This window comes from Lathamus discolor, chromosome Z (assembly GCF_037157495.1).
Source record: "Lathamus discolor isolate bLatDis1 chromosome Z, bLatDis1.hap1, whole genome shotgun sequence".
In the NCBI taxonomy this organism is placed as follows: domain Eukaryota; kingdom Metazoa; phylum Chordata; class Aves; order Psittaciformes; family Psittacidae; genus Lathamus; species Lathamus discolor.
The window spans coordinates 98,078,089-98,103,502 of record NC_088909.1 but is presented as its reverse complement, the minus strand read 5'-3'; the positions used below and the strand labels follow the sequence as shown (position 1 = coordinate 98,103,502).

General features: G+C 35.6%; 1 protein-coding gene across 4 annotated transcripts in view; it reads left to right on the top strand.

Moving 5' to 3' along the window:
- The window catches only part of NIPBL (NIPBL cohesin loading factor), a 159,418-nt gene that overhangs the window by 72,847 nt on the left and 61,157 nt on the right, over nt 1–25,414 (top strand). For 2 of the 4 annotated variants that reach the window (XM_065661218.1, XM_065661215.1), the window contains 3 exons: nt 634–727; nt 10,001–10,633; nt 23,237–24,775. In XM_065661218.1, coding sequence (XP_065517290.1) covers nt 634–727; nt 10,001–10,633; nt 23,237–24,775 — 2,266 coding nt within the window. Of the gene's footprint in view, nt 1–633; nt 728–10,000; nt 10,634–20,740; nt 20,772–23,236; nt 24,776–25,414 lie in introns of those variants that run through there. The other 2 variants (XM_065661216.1, XM_065661217.1) reach the window with 2 other exon arrangements.

The window sequence follows — 25,414 nt, the reverse complement described above, 5'->3', positions numbered from 1 at the left end:
CATTGAGTTTTTTCCTATCTAACTGTTGAGACAGGAAATAATAAGCTAAAGTCACTCCAGTTATGTTTTACATGAGACTATCTCAGCTGCTGCAATGAGAATACTAGAGATTCTGTTCAGTCCTGATGATGCAAACACAAAGTCTTAATTTGCTTAACTGTTAAAGATGGCATTCTAAATTAAGCTTTAAGGCTAGGTTATGTGACAAAAATTATGAGTTTGCTTTGATAATCTTCATTTTATGCTCAATTTCTTCCAGTTGACATTGTATAGAGGTCATGTTATCTGCCACTTTTCAGCTCTTCACTATGAGTGCTTGTAACAAAATTTCCAAATGGAATCTTAATGTGTACAAAAAGTGCTTATCTAGCTAGAAGACATGTACATAGATTTATTGTTATGTGCATGTTCTGGTTATAGATTATTCTTAGGGCTGGTTGTTCTTTGGAATGTTGCTTATATAATCTAATAGCAGTCTAAATTACAAATATTTTTATGTAAATAAGTATTTTTCTAATATTTCTTATATGCTTTCTTGTCAAATCCATTTTATCAGCATATGTGCTAATTTCAGTCTTTTTTCTTATCAAGTGTTCATGTTTCTAATGCTAGTTTTTATCATTATCACTTTAGGATGGCGACCCTTCAATAAGGAATGCTGCATCTTTTTCCTTGAGATCACCACAGTCAGTGTGCTCTCCAGCTGGAAGTGATGGAACCCTTAAAGGTAGTCTAGCAGTCATATATATCAGTGTATTTTTTCCCAATTTTAAAGAACGGAATGTTTAGAAAGTTATTTAGGTGTTCATACTGACTCTTGTATTCAGATAGTACTAGAGAGTATGTTATGTTTTGATACAAAATTATTTTGAGCCCTGATCCAGAAGAAATTTCTGAAAGTCCAAATATTGATTAATCATCTTTCAAATCAAAGCTCAAATTCATGGAGGACAGAAGGATTTTAAATCCTTTCCAATATGAGGATTAGGTTCTTCAGAAGAATGGTTTCAGTTGCTCTATATAGGAAATGGTTTAAAGGCAGCATTACGAGTATTGAACACTTAACCAGCTCAAAAGTGTTTTAACATGCAGCACTTGTTTGCAATCATGAAATCTTAAGGACATGAAATTGAATGTAGTGCAATGAACTCAATACATATATCATAAATGAAGGCTGAAAAACTTAGTTGTGGAGAAGGAATAGGGTGAACTGTCAGTCTGGTGAGGGAACAGGAAAAATCTGCTCAAAATAATTCTTTATGCTAAAGGCGAATTTTAGTATTATCCCTAAGCAGCAATGACTGATATACATGAGATTTAGTAAGGTAGGGATTTGGGCATATTCTTTCTAATTTTCCTTTTCAGTGTTTATGTATAATAAAGATGTATATATTATAAAATATAAACTGTTATGTATATATTTATATAACAAAGATGCAACAGTGCTTTTTTCCTCTTTAGCCCTAAACAAAATTAAGTCTTTCCAGATGGTCAGGGTAGGTGGAGAATGAGAACAGGAGACAGGGGAGATTCCAGAGGAGGTGAAGTTACTGGCCTTGTGTAGCCTGGGTAAGAGATGTCTTTGGCAGAGGTGGACCTTAGAGCAGCCTTTCTGTAGTTATGATGAGATTATCAGGAAGATGTGGGTCAGGCTTTTCAGTGTTGTAGAGGAAGGATAAGGTACAGTGGACTTAAATTGAAATTGGAGATTCTAACTAGGTCTAAGGAAACACCTTTTCACTATGAGGACAGTCAAGCATTGGAAAAGGTCGGCCAGAGAATCTGTGCATTTTCTATCCTTAGAGGTTTTCGAGTTCAGGCTGAGTAAAGCTCTGCATAATGTGGCCTTGCTCACCCTGCTTTGAGCATGAGGATGGAATAAAGACCTCCTGAGATTCCTTCTTAACTGAATTATCCTATGATCCTATGACTGCTGAGTGATCTCTGTAGTTCATCTTCTGTAGGCATATAATGTGTTAAACAGTGATAGAAGAAATGTGGCTCAAGTGGCAAGTGGAAGTACTTGTATAAGCATGCCAGCATCATCAGTATTTCATGAAGCTGTGTGCTAAAGGACTTGTAAGACTTGTGTGAATGGTGAAAACTAAATGTGGTTGTTTTTCTGTCTTTGTCACACTGATCAGTTCAACAACATTGTGAATCTAAGCTACTTGCACTCAGATACATGATTACTGCTCAGACAGAAGAGTATTTGAATTATTTTTTTGGTTAAAGTTGCTGCTGTTTCATTTGGCTGTGTCAGAACCCAGTTTTGAAGGGATAACTTTTCAGATTATTTCTGAAAACAATCTGATCTTACAGTCTAGATCGTAATGTTTCAGCATTAGTGGGGCTGAAAAAGCATGAGAGGAGCTTTTAGATTTATTGACCTGTGTGTTAGCTTTAGTTTTCCTATTAATAAAGCACACAACTGAAGTATTGTTACTAATGGTGCTACCATTTTGCCTTCTTAAGGAGATTAATGAACTTTGATTAAGAGAACTTGATGCTGCAAGGATCTTGCCAGACATTTACTTTCTCTAATCTCATATTTTAGAAATGTATGGGAGAGGCGTAGATAATTAAAGTGATATTTGGAATGTGGGATCCCTGACAGTTTTTGGCCTATTATTTGGGGTGAAAGTTGTGATGATAAATTTTCCAGTGATGCAGAAAAGTTGATTTTTCTTTTTTTTTTGGTTGGTACTTTCATTAGCCTTGGAAGTTTGGTTGAAAGGTTGCACACTTTGATAAAGAAGATTAGCAAAATAATTCAATATTTGTTTGGGAGGACAAAAAGAATGGCACTAAACATCATCAGTACAAAGAGAGATCTCAGGGAGGATGTTATATCTAAGCTTCCTTATATAACACAGAAACTTGAGGTGACTACCAAAGGTGTAGGTACAGACTATACTTCATACTTTTGATGTGAAAGTAGCGAGGACTTCTTGAGCCTTGGAGAGTGTGATTGCAGAGTCTTGAATTACATTAAGACTGACCGTGACTGGCTGTTTGACAGAATCCGAACAAGGAAGAAGTTTGCAACTCAGGCAAATATTTGAGAGATGGAAGAAGTTGTATTATTTTGTTTATTCACTTACTGAGTGGAGTAAAATTTCTCTGTTGCAGGAATCTTTGCTATACTTCTACTTTAGTAAAGGTACCAGAGCAGCTGAAGTTTTATCCAGAAGTTCTAGGCTAGTGTTTGTCCTTTGTCTCTGCTTTCATGCTATCATCTGTTACCACATCTACCTTCTTAAAAATTTCATTTTTATGAATACACCTATGAAGAATTAACTTGGACTATTTTCCTTTTGTTGATCTCATGAAATATTCTGTGGATTCTGTTACCCAAGAGCAGTCACACATCAAAATCCTTTAGCCATTTGTTCTAGTTCCCTGTACCTCTGGTACCTCAGAAAAGATTTGTTTAAGACAGCATCTAAAGATCTGTATAAAGGAAAGCTTTCTACAGTGATTTTACTCCATCGCATTCCAAAGAGAAGTGTTCATATAATTTGCAGTCCTGTTTCCATACAGTTTCCTAAACTCCTGAGAAAACGTCTAAGTTAGGACTAGCAATAACCCTTCCAAAAGTATATGATTTTGCAGCCTTTTCTAGAAATAAGTTGTATTCCCTCCAGAAATTCTTAATGGTATTTGATTATTTTCTGAAATTTTTTGAATGATTGCTTTTATTTTCACAGGGGTTTATAGGACTTCTTTAGAGAGATTTCTTTACACTTTGCCTCTCATTGCATTGTGGGTGGCAAGAAGAATTAGGAGTCTTCTCAGATCTGTGTACAGACTTCAGTGCTCTCAAAAGTACTTGTTAAGAAAAAGTGTCATCTCATCCTCTCTCCTTCAAAAGAAAGGTGGAAGAAATTCACTCAAAAGATTCTTTCTGACAGGGCCAGAATAAACATTCATTCTTGTTTCTTTTTTCAAGTCTTAATTTTCTTATGCAAGGATCCTTCTGAATACATCAGTCCTAAGCTAGAACAGCTAAAGCTGAGTTTTTCATGAGGCATTTGAAGCTCTGGAGAAAGTGGTGGGACTCCTTCATGAAAACTGTTGAAAGAGTAAGTGGAAAATGAGTGCAGTCTGTCCCTAAAAGCCTTCCAGTATATGTTCTTTCTTTATCTCATGTGCTGTCCCTTTAAGTTTGAATTTTAAATTAAGCTATCCTCTCTGAAAATGGATGTCAGCATTATTAATCAAAATAAGCAATGATTTCTTTATATCTGGTACAAAACTTGGGGAAGATTTCTAGAGGAAGATTCAGTGATTTTAGAAAATAGAACAGGAAAGGACTTGGGTGCTTCCCATCATCCTCTTATCCCATCTGATGTTGGATGAGCTGTACCAGTATCACTCCCAATAACCTCCATCATTTTTTTTTGTTGTTCTTAAAATGTCAGTTGTTAAAATGGAATTTCCTTATTCTTGCCATGCAGCCCATTTGAATTCTTAGTGCTAGAAAGCTTTTCTCCTAATGCTTAGCCTGAATAATTTTTGTTGCAGTTAGCCGTGACACTTCTTCACTTCTTTGCAGTGGGCAAGGAAGAACCATTCATGTCCTTTTTTTTTTTTTTTTTTTTTTTTTGTAGCAGTCATTTACATATCAAAGAACATTATCACGACTTGCACTAATCTAATCTTCTCCAGGCAGAGCAGCATGGTCTCTTTCTATCATCTTTACATATGGTCACTTTCTGTCATCTTTACATAAGCCACCGTTTCTGAGCTTCTACTTGTCTTTGATTTTTTGCTTGAGCTTTAAGTGGTGTGCATTTATCTTGAGTTGTACTGTTCTAAGCTGTAACTATAACTATTTGAAGACTTAGAAGGATGGTAGTCAGAAAACTACTGTAGACAAGTTTGTATGATACTACTGTTGTATATGAGGACTTCTATTGCAAGTTGTTTTAAACATACTGGTGTCTGTCTGTAGAGCTTGCCTATCTTCCTCTCATGATGTTACAGTTGTTCTTTCTCAGAATAAAATTTTTCTGTGCTTATCACTGAATGTCTTTTGTTTCAAAAAGTTATTCTAATTAGTCAAGAAATTTGTAATTTTTGATTCTGTTTTTGAAAGCAGTGGTGGGCCTGTCAAAGACTCAACACCAAAAGCTGTTATGACCTTTATATTAAGAAAATAGTAAGTTACATGAGAAGTTATAAATAACAAATAATTTAAACTGCTGTTCTTAATACAATACTCTGGCAATCAGCATTTGTTCACTTACATTCCATCCATTTTTACCAAGAGCAACTGATAGTTGATGAACACATTTTTTCTATAGGGTATACTGCAATCTTACTGTATTTTTGTCTAGATCATACTTCCTCAGCTGTTAGTGAAATTGTTATGAGAAACTACATAGAAAGACATGCTAAAGGCTAGATATGGCACTCAGTTCTCTTTAATCCACAAGATTGTTTTATGGAATAATATTATTTTGATGATACTTTTAACAAACTGACATTGGAATGCTGCCTCTTTATTACTACCTCAATCCTAGTACCTAGTCCTAGAATTTATTCTTCCAGTATGTACTTAAATCATATGGACTATGTGGAACACTCTGAGCAGTTGTTAACCATCCTATTGAAGGAATTGTTTTTCTCTTCGTCAGTCTGCTGAAGACACATATTCTCCAGATGAATATTACCAATTCTGAGATTGGTTTAGCCAGAGTTCTAGGATGAATTTGTCTGATCCCGTTTTCATGGAAACATTTCATTATGTGAAAGTGGTAAATAGGATCATATTATATTAAAAAAAAAAAAAAAAGTATGAGACAGTTCCATTTACACATTGTAACTCCATTCTCTTAAAATCTTTTGGCAGTAGTGTGTTCCTCAGATTCTGTTGTCATCATCAGGTTCTTAGCTTTCTGACAGGTAAACATTAGTATGAATGCAGAATGGAGGCTCTGATTCTTTTCTCCTTCTCCAGCTTCTGCCTTCAGGAGCTTATTTACAATGTAATTACTCAGATGTGAAGTCTAATAATCCACAGGTAGCACATATGAATTTCTTAAAGCCTCTCTTTCCAGAGACTTTTTCAGTAAAAAGTCTGGAATGATGTGTCCGGGTTTGTACAACAATTTGGTACCCATTTAAACAATGCTTCTAGAGTCTGAAGGATCACTTTGCTATGGATTTAAAAAGATGTAGCACTTGAATGTTCCTGAAGTTTCTCTCCAGTGTGCTATAAACCAAGTATTAGACATTAGTCTTCATTTGTTCACTATTAGGTTTTTGCCAGCTTTCATGTGTAGGTAATGATGCTTCTGGCAAAAGAGGATGTAGGATGGGTGAAAGACTTTCTGTCAACATCTGGAAACCTTTATTTGCCGGGGAGTCAAAGAAATATGAAGATATGGTTTTGAGTAATCCTTTGGAAGTTTGAGTAATTATGGAAGTTATTGTGCAAGTGGAAATCTAGTAATTCTTTAAAATTGTGTAAAATATGCGAATCCTAAGTTCTTGGTAACCTTAATAGTTGTTTTTTAACTCTGTGGATCACAACAAAGAAAGCGATCAGTGGTGTGATTTTGATGCATCAGCTTTGAAAAGCAAGCAGCCTTTACTCTGAATAGGCTTACAGATCATCAGAGAAAGTATCATGAATGCTTGAGTGAGATGCAACTACTGTGGTGTGATTTGAAAGTGTATAGACAGAAAATGTAAGATGGAGACGTCAGTGACGTCTTCAGTCTCCTGGAAAAAAGCTTATTTGTTTGCTACTGAAGTTACTGATGCACAATGAGTGAGTGAAGCTCTGTAAACAAACAAGAACTGGTTCTGAGACCTTACATTTTTAAGAAGGCTAAGTCACTGCCAATGCAATGCATTTCATAGTTGCTTGCATTATAAAGGATTTGATAAGAAATCAGTCAAGAGTCACAGAAAAAAATGTTTAAAAGTTGCTACAGCAATTGATAAAACTTCTTCCATACTCAGTGCCATCTACCACTAGGAATCAGTAGGAAAAATAATTAATACAGAGATCCAGTTCCAGAATTATTATGGGTGGTCAGGATGACTGAAAGACTGTGGAGGTACTGTTGATGGATATATTTGTTCTCTGTTGAGGTCTAAGTTGCTACTGATGTTACCTGCTTCTCAGCTACATTTGGTGTTACCTGGTTGATCATCAATATTTGCTATTTGGTAATGATACAATGACCTTCCAAAATCAGTGGAGAATTTTTTTTTACCTCACAAGTTTTACATATTCCTGCCATATAAAGAGTCATTGCATGAAGTTCTTTTACTGATGCTATGGAAGATGAACTACAGAAGGTCAGATTTTTCCCTTCTGAATACCGGACAGCCCTAGATTTAGACTTAAAAGCTGCTGAAATTCCATTCATTCCCAAAGATCATTTCCGAAGATCATCATATTAACTACTACATTGACAGCATGTGGTAGAACAAAACTTACCAACCTTGGAATCTCAACTGGTTCAGCAAACAGATCATAACTGTGAGTCTGTGTATTCTTTCTGCAAAAACATTTCTTGTTATTAAGTCTTCTAAGAGCTTCGTTTTCAGACATACAATGGCTCAAGCCTTCTCCCACAGGAAATATTGCAGACTGACTTCAACAGTAATAGACAAAATTCAGTCTGTAGAATGGGTGATGTTTTGTCTGATGTCTAAGCATCTAACAGAATGTGGTACATACTCAGTGTGTGATACCTGTTCGAAACTGCTAATATCTGAAGTGGAGTGAAACCGTTCCAGAGCACTTCATCTTTTTCAATTCCTTTTCACTTCAGTATATATGTATTGTGGCTTCTAAGCCTCCTAGTTGCTAGAGGCTTAACCATCATTAGACATCTCATAAATATGTGAAGTTACTGCCAGAACATGTGCAATTACAGTGCAGCTTATAGGCCTTACTGTCAACCTTTCAGGAATTTCCTTCAGGAGAAAGATACTTTCAGATATCTGTTCGTAGTGCTGCCTAAGAGAGGGAAAACTTTTTGCTTTTGTTTCTTCATTTACTGGATTCTATGTATGTTCAATGGAATGCACTGAAATCCTTCTGACCTCCTCAAGTCTACCCAAAGATAATACTGTGTCTGCAGTATTGTTTTTCAGCATGTCAAATGCCAAATTAATGCCAAATCAGAACAATCTTGTCGTGTTTATTTAAAAATCTAGGACAGGGAGAATAAAATCTCTGTCCTCTATTTGAAGTGTAACTGTGAAAACCAGTAAATGTTCAATTGTTGCAACTTCAGAAATATTCATGTAAGAGATAATTCAAGAGTAAGATGTCAGTAAGATCTCTTTGAAAAGTTTTGAGCTGCCTGTAATATTTGTAGAAGTGAAAATGCAGCTTGTCCTGAATGGTAGTCATTACCATAAAATAAATAAAATAAATCAATAGCTAATGATTTCTGCTACACATTATGCTAAGACAATCTTTTAAATTACAAAAAGAGACAGTACTAGGGGGAGCATCACAAAAATAGAAATTTTTGGTGAAAAGCAAGTGACAGATTTTCAGGGTGAAGGAGGAGGGGAAGCAGAATAGTGCAAAGTTCTTGAGAATTGGGAGGAGTCAAAATAGGACTTCCCAACATTGTGCATGTTATTGGCAGAGTATAAAGGTGTTGCCAATGATCAAGAAGGGGTAAGATACACCCATTTCATAACCTATACTCTATATACAGAAGTATTCTCACATAATTACTAGGGAGAGGAAATAAGTATAGCAGTGTGTGCAAAGAAGTCATCAGTAAAGGCACACCTTTCATTTGAATTTAAATTTTGCAAGAAGTATCCATTTTATTTTGTTGTACAGGTCAGTACATTACTTAATCATTCTTGATATTTCTTAAAATATGTAGTAGAAATTTAAGCTGCAGAATAAAGCTGCTTTCTTGTTTAGTAGTATTTCTTGAATGAAGCACATGGGAACCTGTATTACAGTTATTTTTTTATTATTGTTAGAAGTACTGACCTATAATAATGGGTATAATAATGAATGACTAATAATAATCTCAGTCGCTGCTTTCTGAAGACCAGCATTCCCAGTGGATTAATAAATCTGATAAATGTTTGCTTTAACAAGAGGAGGCTGGCCCTATTGGTCCAGCGAAAAGGCTTCCCCTCTGTTCAGTATTCCTTTTTAAGCCAAAAATTACAGGTAAAAATTATGATTAGGACAGGTTGAAAAGCTTCTCTGTTTTTCACAGTTTTTTGCCTGGGCTAACACTTATGTGGAGCTAGTTAAATTTGAGGAACAAAATATTTAAATGTGATTAATTGGACAGTGCTTTTAATTAAAAATGTCTTTTAAAAACTTCTCTAGATACACTTAAAATCTGGAATAAGTACATGTAGAAGGAAAACTTCATACGTTAAAAGAAAAGAGGGGGGAGGAGAGATAAGGCAGGAAAAATAGCTTAAGACAATTAGTGTTATCCAGATAGTAACATAGTTAAGGAGGTTGTGTATGTTTTGGTTTGCTTTTTTTTTTTTGTTTTTTTTTTTTTGGGTTCGTTTGTTTTTTTCTTAAAAAGAAAAAATTAAAATATGTGGCTGAAATAGCTAATGCCTGTTCACTGATCATTAAGTCTTCATCACTGGAGCTTACTATGAATCTTTTTGATCTTTCCTTTTTCTGTAGTCAACTTACTTTCATTGACCATTTTCTAATAGTTGATATTCTGAACCTGCAGGTACTATTTTTACTGTTCTTTTTTGGTGGTGGGTTTTTTTATTCCATCTTCTCTGAAATGATCCCTTGCCTACCTGCAGTGGACTGCTAAAGTTCCTAGGAAATACACTGCAACTATCTAGATTACGTCTTGATCAAGGAATGATGTGCTTCCTACCAATTTTATTTAGACCTTTGTGAACACAGATATATGTAGAAATACACATTAAAATTACGTAGGTTATATTTAGTGTGTTTTTATATAAACATGAAACAACATAACTGTTCAGTTTTTCTGAATTATTATTCTAGGATCAAGACAACCTTTAATCCAACAGTCTCAGCCTCCACCTTATTCATCACCTAGAGATGTTCCCCCAGACATATTGTTAGATTCTCCAGAAAGAAAGCAAAAGAAACAAAAGAAAATGAAGTTAGGCAAGGATGAAAAAGACCAGACTGAAAAAGCTGCAATGTATGATATCATTAGTTCTCCTTCCAAGGACTCCACTAAGCTTACATTAAGACTCTCTCGTGTAAGATCTTCGGATATGGACCAGCAGGATGATATGCTTTCTGGTTTGGAAAACAGCAGTGTGTCAGAGGGTGATATTCCTTTTAATGTGCAGTACCCAGGACAGACTTCTAAAACACCCGTTACTCCACAGGATGTTAACCGCCCACTAAACGCTGCTCAGTGTTTGCCGCAGCACGAACAGACAGCTTTCCTACAGGCACAACAAGTGCCTGTTTTACAACAGAACACTTCAGTTGCTGCAAAACAACCTCAAACTCCTGTGGTACAGACACAGCAACAGGTTTCGCAACAAGGAACTATAACGTCATATGATGAAGTAGAGTTGGATGCATTGGCTGAAATTGAGCGGATAGAACGTGAATCAGCTATTGAAAGGGAGCGATTTTCAAAAGAAGTGCAAGATAAAGGTAAAAGGATTGTATGTGTGTATACACTATATATTATATAAATATATATATATGCATATAAACTCCATATATATATATTAAAAAACTTGTCATTGTCACATAGTTCAATTCTGTTTACTCAGCGTAGGTTCTTCTGTGACATTCATCTCCATTCCCCTCCAACAATGATCTGTAACCTCTCATATATGCATATTTTTAATATCTAGTGTTCTTTATTTGTGGTCTTTATGGAAAGTGAAGATCTTGTTTCAAAATTCTTTTTAAGTTACTCTTATTTTGAATCATGAGACTGAATGATGTACAATTGATGTTGTTTATAGTTTCTATAATCCCAGTAGTATCATAAGTCAAAATTTGTAGTAAGTTTTGGTAGTTGAATTTTTTAATTAACTACCCATGTTGCCTAATTTATGAAAATACACATTTGAGCCTAATGTGAAGGTAGTATTAGATTAAAATCACATCTGTTCTTTTAAAAGAAGTGTAATGATTTGGTAAGATACACTACTATCTTGTCTCCAATGTTTGTTCAGCTGGATATCCATTATTATGTAATCATTACAAGCTTTAGAGAACTACCATGTATCTATGTAGTCTCTAGCATAGAACCAGATACGCCTCTGAAACGTTTTCTCTTAACTTCAGTAGCTGTACTGGTTGTCTAACTGATTTCATTGAATCTATCCTCTTTGGCTTGTTTTGTTTTGTTTTTTTTTCTCTGTTGTTAACTGGTTTGAAGGTCTCAAGAGTTCAGAAATCCCAAAATCAGATGCTAAGTCCACATGTAAATCTTTAAGATAACGTATTTTATGAATTACGTAGTAATAGGTTAACGTAAGTATTTTTCACAGACTTCCTCTGCACTGTGTTTAACTTCTGAGAAAAAAAGTCTTCTACAGTAAAATCCTAATTTATTAGACACTCCCAAGAAAAATCTTGCAGAGTGGAAAGTGATGCACATTCTGATTTTGTAAGTTTTGTAAGGTGAAAATCGTCAATTTTGGACATGCCTGTGTGGATGCAACTGAATTTAGATACAGCTTGTATGTTTAACTGGCACAGGGAGCACAAATTTTCTCCCTACTCCAATTGGGGTTTTTCTTTTTTCTTTTTTTTTTCTGTTTTTAAAGATGCTGGGGCAGGGGGAGAGGAGAAGAGAGAGAGTTGTGTGTCTGTTTGAAAATGTGTTTTTTGCAGTTACTAGAGGGTTTAACTTCTCAGATATTTCTTGTTTTGTGAGTAAGCCTTTTTAGAAAATGTTGTATGTGAATATGCCGAAGAAAATGTGTGCTCGCCTTGAAGAGTGTTCACCTTTAATTTTAATTTAGTGAAATGGGGAATTTGCCTCTTTGCTTAAATCTCTTCTACTGATTTTAAATTCATTGATTGAGAGATTGTGGTTTGTCTCCTCATACTATAAAAGCTACTTTTTATCTGCACACTTCAGGTAGACTCTCATCACATTTTAGCTGAGAAGCATCTGGAAAAATGCACTTAAAGCAAGACTAAAACACACTTTCTCTTTTGTTCTGGCTTTCAGGAAATGCTGAGCATTAGTTGTAAAGTTTGTTTACCATAATTACGTAGCCATGGGCTACGTAATGGGACTCTGACTTGTTTTTTCTGGGGAAAGGAGTGATTTTTATAGAAAGTGATCTCTCCCCTTCACCACTTCTCAGTAACCACCTTCCCAAAATTATTTCAGCCTTATGCTTCCCTTCTAACTGCATCTTCTGGCAGGTCTCAATTGTTTCTGAGTTCCTGCAATTGGTATTGATCAGGTGCAGGATTTGCTACCTTATATTAAGACAGATGTTCACAATTTGTTCACTTGTGATATGTTCCTAGACAGCAGCTCCTTTCACTTTGGCTGCTGGGATTTCAGCCATGAATGAATAGTGTTGAGTAGAATGATTTTTAGCAGTCTTGTGACAGATTTCCTGAAAAGCTGTTACCTTGGAAAAATAGGGGGTTTATTTTTTAATAATGCTTTTGCGTTGCTTGTATGTTCGTACTATGTTTACAAGTTGACACACGCTGGGGTTGTTCTAGTTATAGTTGTTCGGTTTGGTGTGACTGCAGGAGGAAGGTTCCTGTATTGTTCCTATGGGAATATGTCTGTTAGAAATCTATCTAATAACTCCTAAATATGTCATTAATTTTTGTGAAGCTGCTTATGGTATTTATGCAAAAGCCTGGCATTTGTGCATTTTAGTACATACACTGTAACTTCAGGTCACATTATGTGAAGGAAATAGTGTGACTGTAGCAAGTACTCTGTCTAATTCAAATGGGAACGTGTAATGCTGGCTGATGTTTTACAATAGCCAGTTTCCCTCTAGAGAACTTACTTAGGATGCTAGCGCATGCTGAAACGCGCAGGAAAGAATTATTTGCTGCTTTTGTAGTCTAGGCATGGGAATACATAATTACAGTAACACTACACTTTCTGTGTAAGCACACTTTTTTGTCTTGCATAACTTGCTTTGAGTAGGATTGTACTCACAAGTTTTGATAGGTTACTGGTCTCTTCTGTCATTTTTTTTTTTTTACACATGAAATATCTGTAGTGCTACGCTTCCTCAGAGGTTTTCAGTTACTTTCTTTCTGACTGTGAGGCTTTGGTTAGATATTCCATGTTCTTTCAGAGGCTTGGAACCTGTAGTGTGGTGTGGTGGAATTGTTTCTTCCAGGGGAGAGGCAGAGATTTGTTGGGGGAGGTACACTTATCTAAGGCAATGCCAAGGTCTTTTTTGTTAATACTGAGGTCCTTTTATAATGTTTGGCACATGTGGGAAGTGGAGATTGGAGCCCTTTGGTAATTACGGTACTTTCTGTAATAAGTCATTAATTCTAACAAAGCTATTAAAGTATTTAGGTTCTACCAAACAGTGTCTCTCGAAGTGGGAAGCAGTCTCTGTTTCAGAGGCGGAACTAAAAGTTTTTCACAAGTGCCTTCTTCTTTGAAAAGCAGCATCTCTTTCTGGAACCTGATCATCATGCTTTCGCTTTTTGAAAGAGGGATTCTTAGTGCAAAAATCACTAATGCAAAATCTGGCAGATTTGATCTAATGTGTATCAGATATGCATAAGGAGTGATCTTATAATATAGACTTTTGTCTAGGATCTGAGTACTTTTCAGAGCTCTGTTTTTATAATTCTATCCTTTTGATCCATTTGGATCTTGGATTAAGTGGATTACATGGTCTTTTCATCATGATAGAGACATGCAGAGTTCAAAAAAGTTGGTTTCACCCTTGTGCTCTGTGTGAAAGGGCAAGAGTCCATCTGTTCCTACTTTTTCCATCAAGGAAGTCTCTCTGTATTGATTAACTTTGCAAGTAATTTGTCTGTATTTGTTAATGAAAGGAATAGTTGGAAATTACAACGATTAAGGCACTTGGCACCAGATGTTACATTCTAATGCATCTATTATGTCTAATACCCACAGAACAAGTAAATAAATCCATGGAACATGACATACTCAGGTGTTCAGTTCCCACTGCCCCCTCACAATGGCATTTATATCCTCATCTGATACAAGTTGTTAATCAATCCTAGATATTTTCTCTTTGGAAAGGATGTGTATAATTACAAATTGATCCAGCTTAGATCAAGACTCAGATTATCTGAGTTGGAAAAAAAAGTGATTTGGAAGGGCTGATACAGAAAGGGGTTATCTTTTTCCACAACAATCACAACAAATGAACCATCCTTGGCTAAGGTGCATTGTGATACTTTTCTTATGTCATATCTTTAGAAAGGCAGTGAAGTTTCTTGCACACTTTCTTCTCTTCTAATCATTATCAGTAGTCCTATTTCCTGTACTACTTGGTGCTGCTGAATACTTTTGAAAAAAGTAGGGGTCCATATTCTGAACCTGGTTTGTTCATTTAACCGGAGTTGTGTTCTGTTCACTTCTGAAGTTGACTACTCAAAAGAAGTTTAGGAAGTCCTGTTGAGTTTTAGAAAATAATGTCCTAGGAATTTCTGTTCTTCTCAGAAATCTTCTTTTCCTTTGTAGGGATTGGGCAGGATATTGAGAGAGAAATTTTATCTAACCTCAGTTTTTCTCATCAGCTTGTGCTTTCTAACTGTTCACTGTTCAGATAACCCCAGTGGGTTATTTTTGTGTATAGTCAAATAGTTTAAAGCTAGTCAGTCACTTTAGGTATAAACTTTTCCTAGAAAATTGCATTAGGTTCTTTTTCTTCAAAATTTAGAACACTAATTTTCAGGTTCACACTGTACCTCAAGACCTTTCATGCTTTACTAAAAACCCCAAATACTGTGAATCAAAAGTATTGCAGATATTAAAATGAGCCCTGAGTCCTCTAGGAAGGGAAACAGGGAAGGTAACCTTGAAAATTACTTTGGGGAAAAACAAAAAAAGAAAAAAGAAAAAAAAAAAAAACAAAAAAAAAAAAACCCAGAAAGTAACCCATCTTTTTTCAGTGACTCTTTTTCAAATTTCTGTAGTGTTTTATTTTATTCAGATTTGCTAAATTTTAATTTGAACTCTTCCATACATAGCACTGTGTGTTCACTGTTAGATTAAGGCTACTTCAAAGGCACTTATATGTAACGCAGCTGTTTTAACAGATTAAGGAATTGTCCTTGTAAAAGGCACAATTCTCTGGAGTTTGTGAGAAAAGTAATGAAATCATTTATCACTAACAGTTTCATTGGGAGGCTAATATTTTTTTTTAACTTAAAAGCATTAGATGTATTTTTAATGAGACAAACCTACTCGTATCTGTGTTATTTTCCCTATATATTTTACCTCTAAGCATCCATTTTACCCATTTCTTTGGAATCTTACTCTGGATTCTTTGAATTAAGAAGAAGTGGATCTGTAATAACTGTATTTCCAATAATTGGATCAGTTAGGGGGCATTTGGATGCCTGCTGTGGGCGCTTCATATTTAGTTCGTTCCAAGCCCATAGCAGCAGAGACACACAACCCAAGAGTGTGAATCTGCCGGAGAAAAACTCTCAAAACTACAGTTATAGGTAAGTAACCTTTTTCTCTTACATTTTAAGTTCTTATCCAGCCCCTCTCCCTTTCTTCCCATTACCCATAACCCCCAAAAATTTCCCAAAGAGGAAACTAATAGAACACTATTAAGAGTGAACAGTTTGTTTACATATTATTTTATGAAGCCAATTAATGAAATGACAGAATGTTTAATTATAACCAATATATTAGCATTCATTTCCAAAAATACATTATAGGGGGTTTATTTCCTTAAAAATAGAGCTATAAGTGTTGTAATTTGTATAGTAATCTTGCAGAAGATTAAGGTGATTAATACCAGAAAATGAAATGAGACAGTGTAAAATACAAATGATTGTGTGATTGTTGTAGAACAGTGTGAGAATTAGGTTTCATATATTTGTATATTTCATTAGGTCTGCATTTTGTAGTGTGACATAATGGGTGAAGCTGACACCTCATACAGCTTTCCCAAGAAAAAGCAGTTTTGCAGCTGCCAGTTCCTGTAGATGAGAGATTTGTGTGTATGTGTTCAGACATGTTTCATGAAAAGTAAGGGGAAGAAATTCCTCTAGAATTGCAATGCAGTATTGCAGTGTTTCCATCTATCTAGGAAAAATTACATTATTTTAGTTTTTACAAAGAATGAAATGCTAATTGCGTGAAAAGCACATTAAAAAACAAAAGTAGAGGTATATGTTTTTTAACGGCATTTACTTCAGTTTAGTGCTCTTGTGTAACATGCAAATTCCCTCAATTATCTCAGGTTGGGGTTTACATAGGGTAGTGCAGAAACCTGTTCTTGTAAGCAGGTGTAAAAAATAACTAAATGTTAGCAGTTTGGCAAGAAGTCTATTTTTTTTAATCTTAGTGTAACCTAAGATTAGAACATTTAATATAACTTGCCTGTAGCATATGCCTTCAGTTGTAGTTGTTAGATAGATGGGAGTATTTCTGTTACCCAGTAATGAATTTTGTTCTGGGACAGTCACTGCTCTATAATGAATTTAAATCTTGTAAAGAAATGGCATGTATAATTAATAAACCTTATTAAGAGTTTAGGACCAGCATTTCTATACAGTCACCAAGTTCACTCTAACATCAACCTAAGTAGACATACCCTTCTTTTTATTCTATGCAGTATAACTGTTACTGGATCTAGTTAATTGAAGATATTTTTGAGTGCAGAGTATGATGTCAGAATAAAATCCACACCTGGAATAAACATTTCAAAGTCATTGCTAATTTCTGAAGTTTGCTATCTATACAAATGAATTAAAAACTAATTGGATATGTTAATTTGTGATACATAAAATAAGTATTTTTCATTAAGCTTGCTGTTAGTGTGTTCCTTTTTTTCTTGTGAAATTAGATGCTGCTTTAGGTATTTCAGAGTAATTGCACTTCAGGTTTTGCTAAGATATTTTAACAATTGAGTTTACAAAACTATAATTCTTCACAAAGCAACCCCATGGATAAAACCTAGCATTTGTGTCAGAAAAATTTATCTCATAAGTAAATTAAAATCATATTGTCTGTAAAAGCAGTATTAAATTTAAGGAGGTTAAGTTACAGCTCCCAGTCTCTAAACAAGTGTAGATACTTGGTTATACATTTCTTCAGCTCAATTCTTGTTATTTCCTTTTAAATATCTTTTGTATTAGTATAGTTAACAGGAAATGTGTTACTAGGTATCCTTAAGTAGAAAAAATCAGAACATCTGATTTCATTCTCCACTTATGCTGATTACATCATTGTTATATTTAAGAAAACAAGCAGAACTTTACCAGAATGAAGATTCTGAAGTCTGTTGCCCTCTAAGGCATGTCAGGGACTTCTGTAGTCTTTTTGCGTTTTGTCCTGACTGATTTTGGACATTTCCTGGTGGGCTTTCCTTTTTTGCAGTGTCCAGAAATTTGATAAGGTCTTTTGAACAGATTGATAAAAATCAGCAGCTCTTTGTGTTCAGATTCTCAGTAATCCTTCCTCTGAACTGAAGCAGCTGGAAGCTATGGTCTCCTCTTCAGAGACTTTGGAATTATGTTCTGTCTATAAAGCTTCCTATACTAGATTCACAACTTCACATTCTTCATTTCTTCTGTATGGGAGCAACCAGTGAGAATAAGATTTTTGATCCGCATTTGCTGAGTCTCTCCTTCAAGGGGAGCATGGTGTACTCTAGGAGTCTCTTCTGCTGATGTGAAGAGTTCTCATTGGTTCTTCAGTTCCTTGTTGGTATATGGCTTTGCAGGGAGGTCATGTGAGAGTAAACTCTCATGGTTAGTAATGTTCAATTGTCATGAAGGATTAGAAAGGTAAGAATGGATATTTGCCCTCACTCCATTCATAGGTCATCCATCAGTACCATTGGAGTAATTTTATACCTTTCTTGTACCCAGAATGTTTCAATTTCTGTGGTCTACAGAACACTGTTGGTTGTGGGGGCAGGGCACTGGGACAGCTTTGAAGAGATCTATGAAAAATGTCTAAGAAAAGAAAACAGTCAGTAAGCACGAAGTTGATGTATAGATGCCTAGTTGTATGTTTACCTGTTGAAAATTCCTAATCTTGGCTGTTAGCTTAAATAAAACAAGCTAGTCATTGGCTTCTGGCTGACTTGTCACTGATGTTGTTAAGAAAAAATGGAAGGTTTGAAAATTGTAATTAACTGCTTAGGACTAGTATATTTGATTAAAATTTATTAACTGCTGATTTAAATACTTCAAGTAAGTGATAATTCAGAGAATGGAGGCGTTGCAGTAATCTCTGAAGACTGTTAGAGCTTTAAAATATAAAACTCTTTATTTCTGTGCTTTAAAAAAAGAAAGGTTGTACTGGAGTGATCAAAAATGGTTCAGCCAGAATTCATCATCTTTGTAGCTCTGAAGAGGAGTACATTCATGTTTAACAATCCTGGATATGAATTGAATCCCTTACAAGGTGTGAATGGGAAAGTGATAAGTGGTCTGTTGTGTCTTCAAGATCATTCAGAAATCTCTGTATTTTAGAGTCTACCAAGCAGTAGAGCAAAGTGTTACCATTCTGCTAAAATGAGGCTTAGCAACCATGCATGTGGTTATTATTTAGATTTGTTGCATTTTCACATATAGTTACAAAAGGCCCATTTCAGTGTACTACTAGGACAAGCAGTTCTAGAAGTGCTTAAGCTACCATCCTATTATACTCATTTGTCTGGGACTTAAGCAGTCAGTCTTGCAAGAAAGCAGTAACATCGGAGACTTTGGCACTAATGATGTTCTGGGTGCTGCTTTGGAAAGATTTCAGATTAAACGGAAGAACAGAGATACTTTTTTAGTACAGCTCCCCTCATCCAGCTGCTAACCCTAACACTTTGTCTGCTTCCAAGCATACCCGTTTTCAGGATGGATATTCTTCAAACCATTATTGACTCGTAACTTCAGCAGAAATGTATTTGAAAGTATTTGTGGTTATTCCAGTGCAATGTTTTTTTTGCACAAAGGTTCCACAGTAGTTGATTAATTACTAAATATGAAAGTACTCGTCGTTTTGATACACAGATAATTCCAAAGATGAAGGCCACCCAGGTCTCCAGGAATACTGTTCAGAAGAGAACAGGTGAGGATAACTGCTTGGAAATCCAGCTAATCTTTTTTTCCATTTCAAACTTGTGGTTCCTGTAATGTATTTTTTCTTGCACCACAGTGACCCATTTAACTTACAGAACATCTCTACTATTTTTTTTAGAATAGGGTAGCTTCTGATCTTGCTTTGAGTACCAAGGTATTGTCTCGTGTTAAGCATGTTGCAATGTAAAGAGAACATCTATGCGGATTTGCCGAGCCAAAAGGATGTATACATAAAGAGAATAACTAGGATCAGACTGTGCTCTAAACCGTCATAATTTTTTTTTTTTTTTGAGAATTGAACAAAATGTAGATATATTTTGAATGTATCTACATTCTGTTGGAAGAGGGGGAGGAGTGAGTAATATTACTAAAGGGAAAAGAAGCTGAAAACAGCGAACTTGGATACTTCATCTCTAACATAGAAAGTTTAAAACATGCTCCTTTTATTATGAAGACTGTTACAAAGAGTGAAGAAAAAAGATGCTGATTACATTTTATTAGTCTCAAGAGCTTGCGAGCCTGTGTGTCCAGAACTGTGGCAAGCTTTGCATCTACATCTGTAGGATTTGAAAGAAAAACATTAGCCTGGTATTTTGGCAGAGTCCTAGATCCTGATAATAAAAAGAAATCCTCCTATGTATGGAATGAAGTGGATGAAGCTTGGATACTGAAGGATACAGAGTGTATTTGAATGGATATTGTAAGAGTTCCTATGTTCATATGTTCATCAAAACCCTAAAGGGTCTTGGGACTAAAGACAGCAAAGTAGATGTATGCAAACTTGCACATATTTGACTGTAAAAGAAAAGATATGAAGACATCTGTTTTCTGACTGTAATTACTCTGTATTCACCTCTGACTCTTTGATTATTCTCGTATTGTTCAAAGTGAGTTCAAGATTTCATAAAACCCTTGCAATCCAGTGGTGTATGTCAGCTTTCAGATGGCAACTTAAGTTTTTTGTGCTCATTCAGTGGAATTTTTTCATTATGTTCTATGAAGATGGCTGTACTATGTACTTGTCTTATCTTTTATGCCCTAGTTCAACATGATATTTTCATATACTTGGGCCAGTTTTTTTGTCCTAGATCCTGAAATCTCATAGAAGCAAAACAATAATGGTGAAATCTAGTTCTGAGGATCGCCATGAAGATGCACTGGAAATATGAAGAAGTCTGGAGTAATCTGTAACTGTTTGCAATCACCTTGCCATTTAGGAAGAGAAAATTTTAAAGGTGTTCTTAGATAAGATGTCAACACGTTATCATAATGTACTAAAACATCAGTATTCATTTGTCAAGAGAAATGAGGAAGGTGCATCAGAAGAGCTCTGTGTTTAGAGGGAATACATTTGCCAAGTTCTGATTTGATCATCTACTTACATGTGTTCAACTTACAATTTGATGTTTTGGATGATGAAGAGCATCAGCATTTTGAACCTGGTCAGTTACAGAAGTTCAAGCGAGAAAATTGATCCTACTTGAATTGTTTTGGTTGTTTAATCTTGGAGCCTTCAGCATGAGGGTTCTGAAAGGTGAGTTTTGGTTGATCCAGCTACAGTTGTTTAAGACATCACAGCTTCTGGCCACCTACCTTGCTCCTGTAGTAGTGGTAGCAGAGGGAAAAATTCACTTGGCTCTTATCTGACTTGTTCAGCCTGGTATGTTTATGTAAACAATCTTCACTAGTGCCTTAAGGTGATACATTGGACAATGACATACACTTGTGGAAATATGAATGTGTGTTCCCTTCTGCTACAGGTGATAACCTCATTTAAAAGAATGGGGCAGATAACTGATAACAGTAATCTTAAAGGCTACTGTTAGATCCACCATCAGAGCTTTACAGGACTTTTTAAGTGTGTCTGATATTTCTAGGTTAAAATGAAAAAGCTGAACAATTTTTGCTAAGAACTTTCTCAATTTGTTTTCAAAATTTAAAGAGTTGTAATTCAGAAATAAGGTAATGATGTGTGTGGATGTGTGTCTATTAATGTATGTTTTCTTTAACCAAAAAAAAACCCAACATCCAATTGGAAACCAATGAATCTGAAAGCTTCTACTCCACTACTGAGATTTGCCATGAAGCTCAATGAGGCCAAAGCCCTCTTAGTCACACAGGTTTTTCATCACTGCATGAAGATTTCAGAGAAATAATTTGTTTTAATTAGTAGTGTAGGGAAATTAATCTGTGTAAGTTCTCATATCAATCTAATAGTTGTGTAGTACAGAAAAAGAAAACATCTCCATGCTGTAAAGCTGCACCTTTGATTTGGCAGATTTACTTTGCTTCACATCTCTACCATAAAGTTGGCAGGAGTTCTTACAGGTTTTTGTTGAATTTTGCAAATTTCCTTATTTGCAGTTGACCAGTGTCTGCATGTCTTTACTGTCTTCCAGCCTTAAACACTATATATAATTCTGGAGTTTCAGGGAATTAGAGATGTACAGATAGACTTGGGAATAAAAATGATGGGGGAAAAAGCATGTTCCTGTCACTCGCATTGACCATATAACTATTTGATATCGTTCTTTAATGTTAATATTGGAGATGATTGTTCACAGTTTTAAATCTTCTGAATGAGAATCTTCTACAAATGTAGAAGAAATTAGAAAACATACTTTACAGTTTTGGTTTAGAATTTGAGAGGGTGGTGTTTTTTCCCTTGGCGTTTATTTCCTATTCCTTGATTGCATCCTCCTTACCTCATTCTCCTGCTCCAAAATAAGAGCTGGCTCATTGCATCTGGTGATAAAGCACCACAAATCTAGGCATGAAATAAATTATTTTTTGTATATTTGTGGTCTAGGCATTTTGACAATACAACTGCGCAACAGTATTTCCAACCTAAGTTTTATAATTTCTTAGACTTGAAGTCATATTCCCTGATGACAGAGAAAGTCATTGGGGGGTTTTTGACAAATTACACAATGATAGTTCAGAAATGAGAATGTAAGGCTTAGTGCAAGTAGAGCTTTTGGTTTTCATTGCAAAAATTAATTTTAGTTTAGAATACCATGTTGGTTATAGAAATAGGTTGCAGTTTAAATGAAAATAACGTATCTTTTGGATACTTCCATATGCTTCTCATTTCTACGAATTCTGCCAAATTACAGGGCATGTGATTGGTTCACTTTATTTTCTGTGTTCTACTGTTAATGATTTTTTAGTACAAACTGAAAGGCTTATTCCAGAGTCAAGCTCTTGACACTACATAAAGTTGCTACTGAACTTTTTATTTCATCCATGAAAAGAATTATGGTTGCAAAGAGAAAATACTGAAGTTTTTAAGTGTTTAGTCACCCCCTAACAAACACATATGTGTTATGGTACAGACTCCAGCTCTTGGTATACTGCTTTGGTTCAAAGACAAGCATGGAGTGTTGGACTTACTTTAATAATTTTTGTTCATTGTTCATGTGTTCCCTGGCTATAAAATATGTGTGAAGTTCAGCTGATGAGCTGAACCAAGTAGGGAGAACCTCTGTCTTGATCACTGTAGATTCTTGCTTAGTTCATGTATAATGGAGCAGGCTGAATCTGTCAGAAGAGAATCTTTTATAGTAGTAGTCCTCAAAAAGTAGTTGTGGAGGTGCACGTTAACTTTGTTGCTGCAGACTTCTGCTTCAAGCATAATTAGTTTGGGGTTTTCTAAAAGTTTTGGGTTTGATTGGGATGTTGTGGGGGGGGTTTGTCTTTATGTATTGCAGCTGTTTTATTAGGTGTCTCAGGAAATAATCACACAGGGACTTTGGTGTCATATGTTTTAAGCGTGGGTTTTTTGATGAGTAGTTGGCAGCTGTGGTAGACTGACAATGAGTGGTAGTCTGAATACATTAAAAAGTACTAGCTAGAGAAGTTTTATTATTCCTTTAAATTCAGTTGATTTTGTTATGTGTGCACATACTTGCTGAGGAGGATTAATTGGTGGGAGTGGAGGGAAATGGACCATTTACCAGTCTATATATGTAATTTGTGTTGTTTCTCTTTAACTTGCAGATAAGCCTTTGAAGAAGCGAAAACAGGAAAATAAACCACAGGATGCTGGAGGTGCTACTGGAGGAAATAGAGCAGCTTCTCAGGAGGCAGGTTCTGCAGGAAATGGGGCAAGGCCAGCATTAATGGTTAGTATCGATCTGCAGCAAGCAGGAAGAGCGGACTCTCAGGCAACAGTAACTCAGGATTTGGATACCATCAAAAAACCTGAAGAAGTTAAGCAGTATAATGACGCGTTTGTGTGTGTTCCCCAAGAAGACACTGCTGGAGTTCTTAAATTTAAACCTGAAAACCATCCAGAAATTTTTAGGAAAAAGCCAGACTTTGAAGGTCAAAAGACAGATATCCAGCAAAATGAGAACAGGCAAATGGAATTTCAGCAAAGTGAGAGCAGACGGTTGGAAAGTAAACACAATGAGAACAAACAGTTAGAAGCTAAACATGAAAGCAAGCATGAAAGCAGACAAATGGAAGTGAAACAGAATGAGAACAGACAGACAGAATCAAAACAAAACGAGAGCAGGCAAATGGAGATGAAACAGAATGAGGGAAAACAAAATAATGGCAAACAGGAAATAAGGCAGAGGCCCGAAACACCAAAACAGAAGAGTGAAGGCAGGCCTGAAACACCAAAACAGAAGACTGAAGGCAGGCCTGAAACACCAAAACACAGACATGATAATAGGAGAGACTCCAATAAACCATTGTTAGATAGGAAAGTTGAAGTATCTAGACATAAACTAGATGTAAAATCTGATCTTTCAAGGGTAAAACCTGAAAGTAGATCTGATCCAACAAAACAAAGGCCTGATGGTCGTTCAGTTTCTGATGCACTGAGGCGTGATCATGATAGCCTTAAACAAAGATCTGAGGATAGGGGGGATTCAGAGAGATACAGAGGAGATCCATCCAAGATTAGAAGGCCTGAATATTTGAGATCCGCAAACAAAAATGAGCATGATTCTAAGCATGGTATTAAATCTGATGGTTCAAAACCTGAGAAATTTGAAAGGAAACATAGGCATGAGTCTGGTGATTCGAGGGAAAGGTTTTCTGCTGGGGATCAAAAATCAAGACCTGACAGCCCTCGTATTAAACAGGAAGGTAGAGGAGATTCAAGTAAATCAAGACCTGATAAACCTGGTTTTAAATCACCCAACAGCAAGGATGAACGAAGGACAGATGGTAATAAGAGTAAAGTAGATACTAATAAAGCGCATGCTGACAGTAAAGCAGAGTTTCCCAGTTATTTGTTGGGGGCAAGATCTGGTGCATTGAAACATTTTGTCATTCCAAAAATCAAGCGTGATAAAGATGGCAATGTTACTCAGGAGTCAAGGAAAACTGAATTTAGAGTTGAACAGAAAGACAAAGTAGAGAAGATTGGGCTAGTTGAAGATCTAAATAAAGGAGCTAAGCCTGTAGTTGTCCTTCAAAAGCTTTCTTTGGATGATGTGCAGAAATTTATTAAGGACAGAGAAGATAAATCGAGGGGCTCTTGTTTTAAACCCAACAAGAACAAGTCATCCAAATCTAATAAAGGTAAGACTTTTTTTTAAATATTATTTGCATTATATCTTTTTTATACTCTTGTTCTTTTAAATTTGCTACTTTTGTAGTTAGAAATTAAACATAAACATTTGATAGCTAATTTCAAACTTTTTCATATGGTGATTTTGGGGAACAAAGTGAAGCTCATCTGTGGGCATGTTATTATTAGAAGTCTTACTACAGTGAACCTGAAATGATTTATTTACTCCAGTGCAAGTACCTGATGTGGGAACACTTAAATGGTCTTAAGCTGTACTTGAGCTACATTAGTTTACCCTGGTAATTTATCCAGTGAACTGTAAATCCTATATGCATGATTTAAACTTCAGGTTTAAGTGTGTTTTGTATAAGGGATTGGTACTACTGTAACTAAATCAGTGTAGCTGGAGCAGTGAGAAATACTATGTATACAAGCCCTAAGATTCTTCTATAAGCTTAACTGGAAATGAATTATGCTTTTCCAGGGCATGTTTTAACATGATGCAATAAGAACACAGTTACAAAGTCCCATTTGCCTCTTTTACTCTGTAAATACAACTCTGTTGGAAAGCCTCCACGCTGGAGGCTGTGTGACAGCTTACAAAAAAGTTCTGTCTTTAGGAGAGTTCAGACATTGTCTTTAGGGTTCAG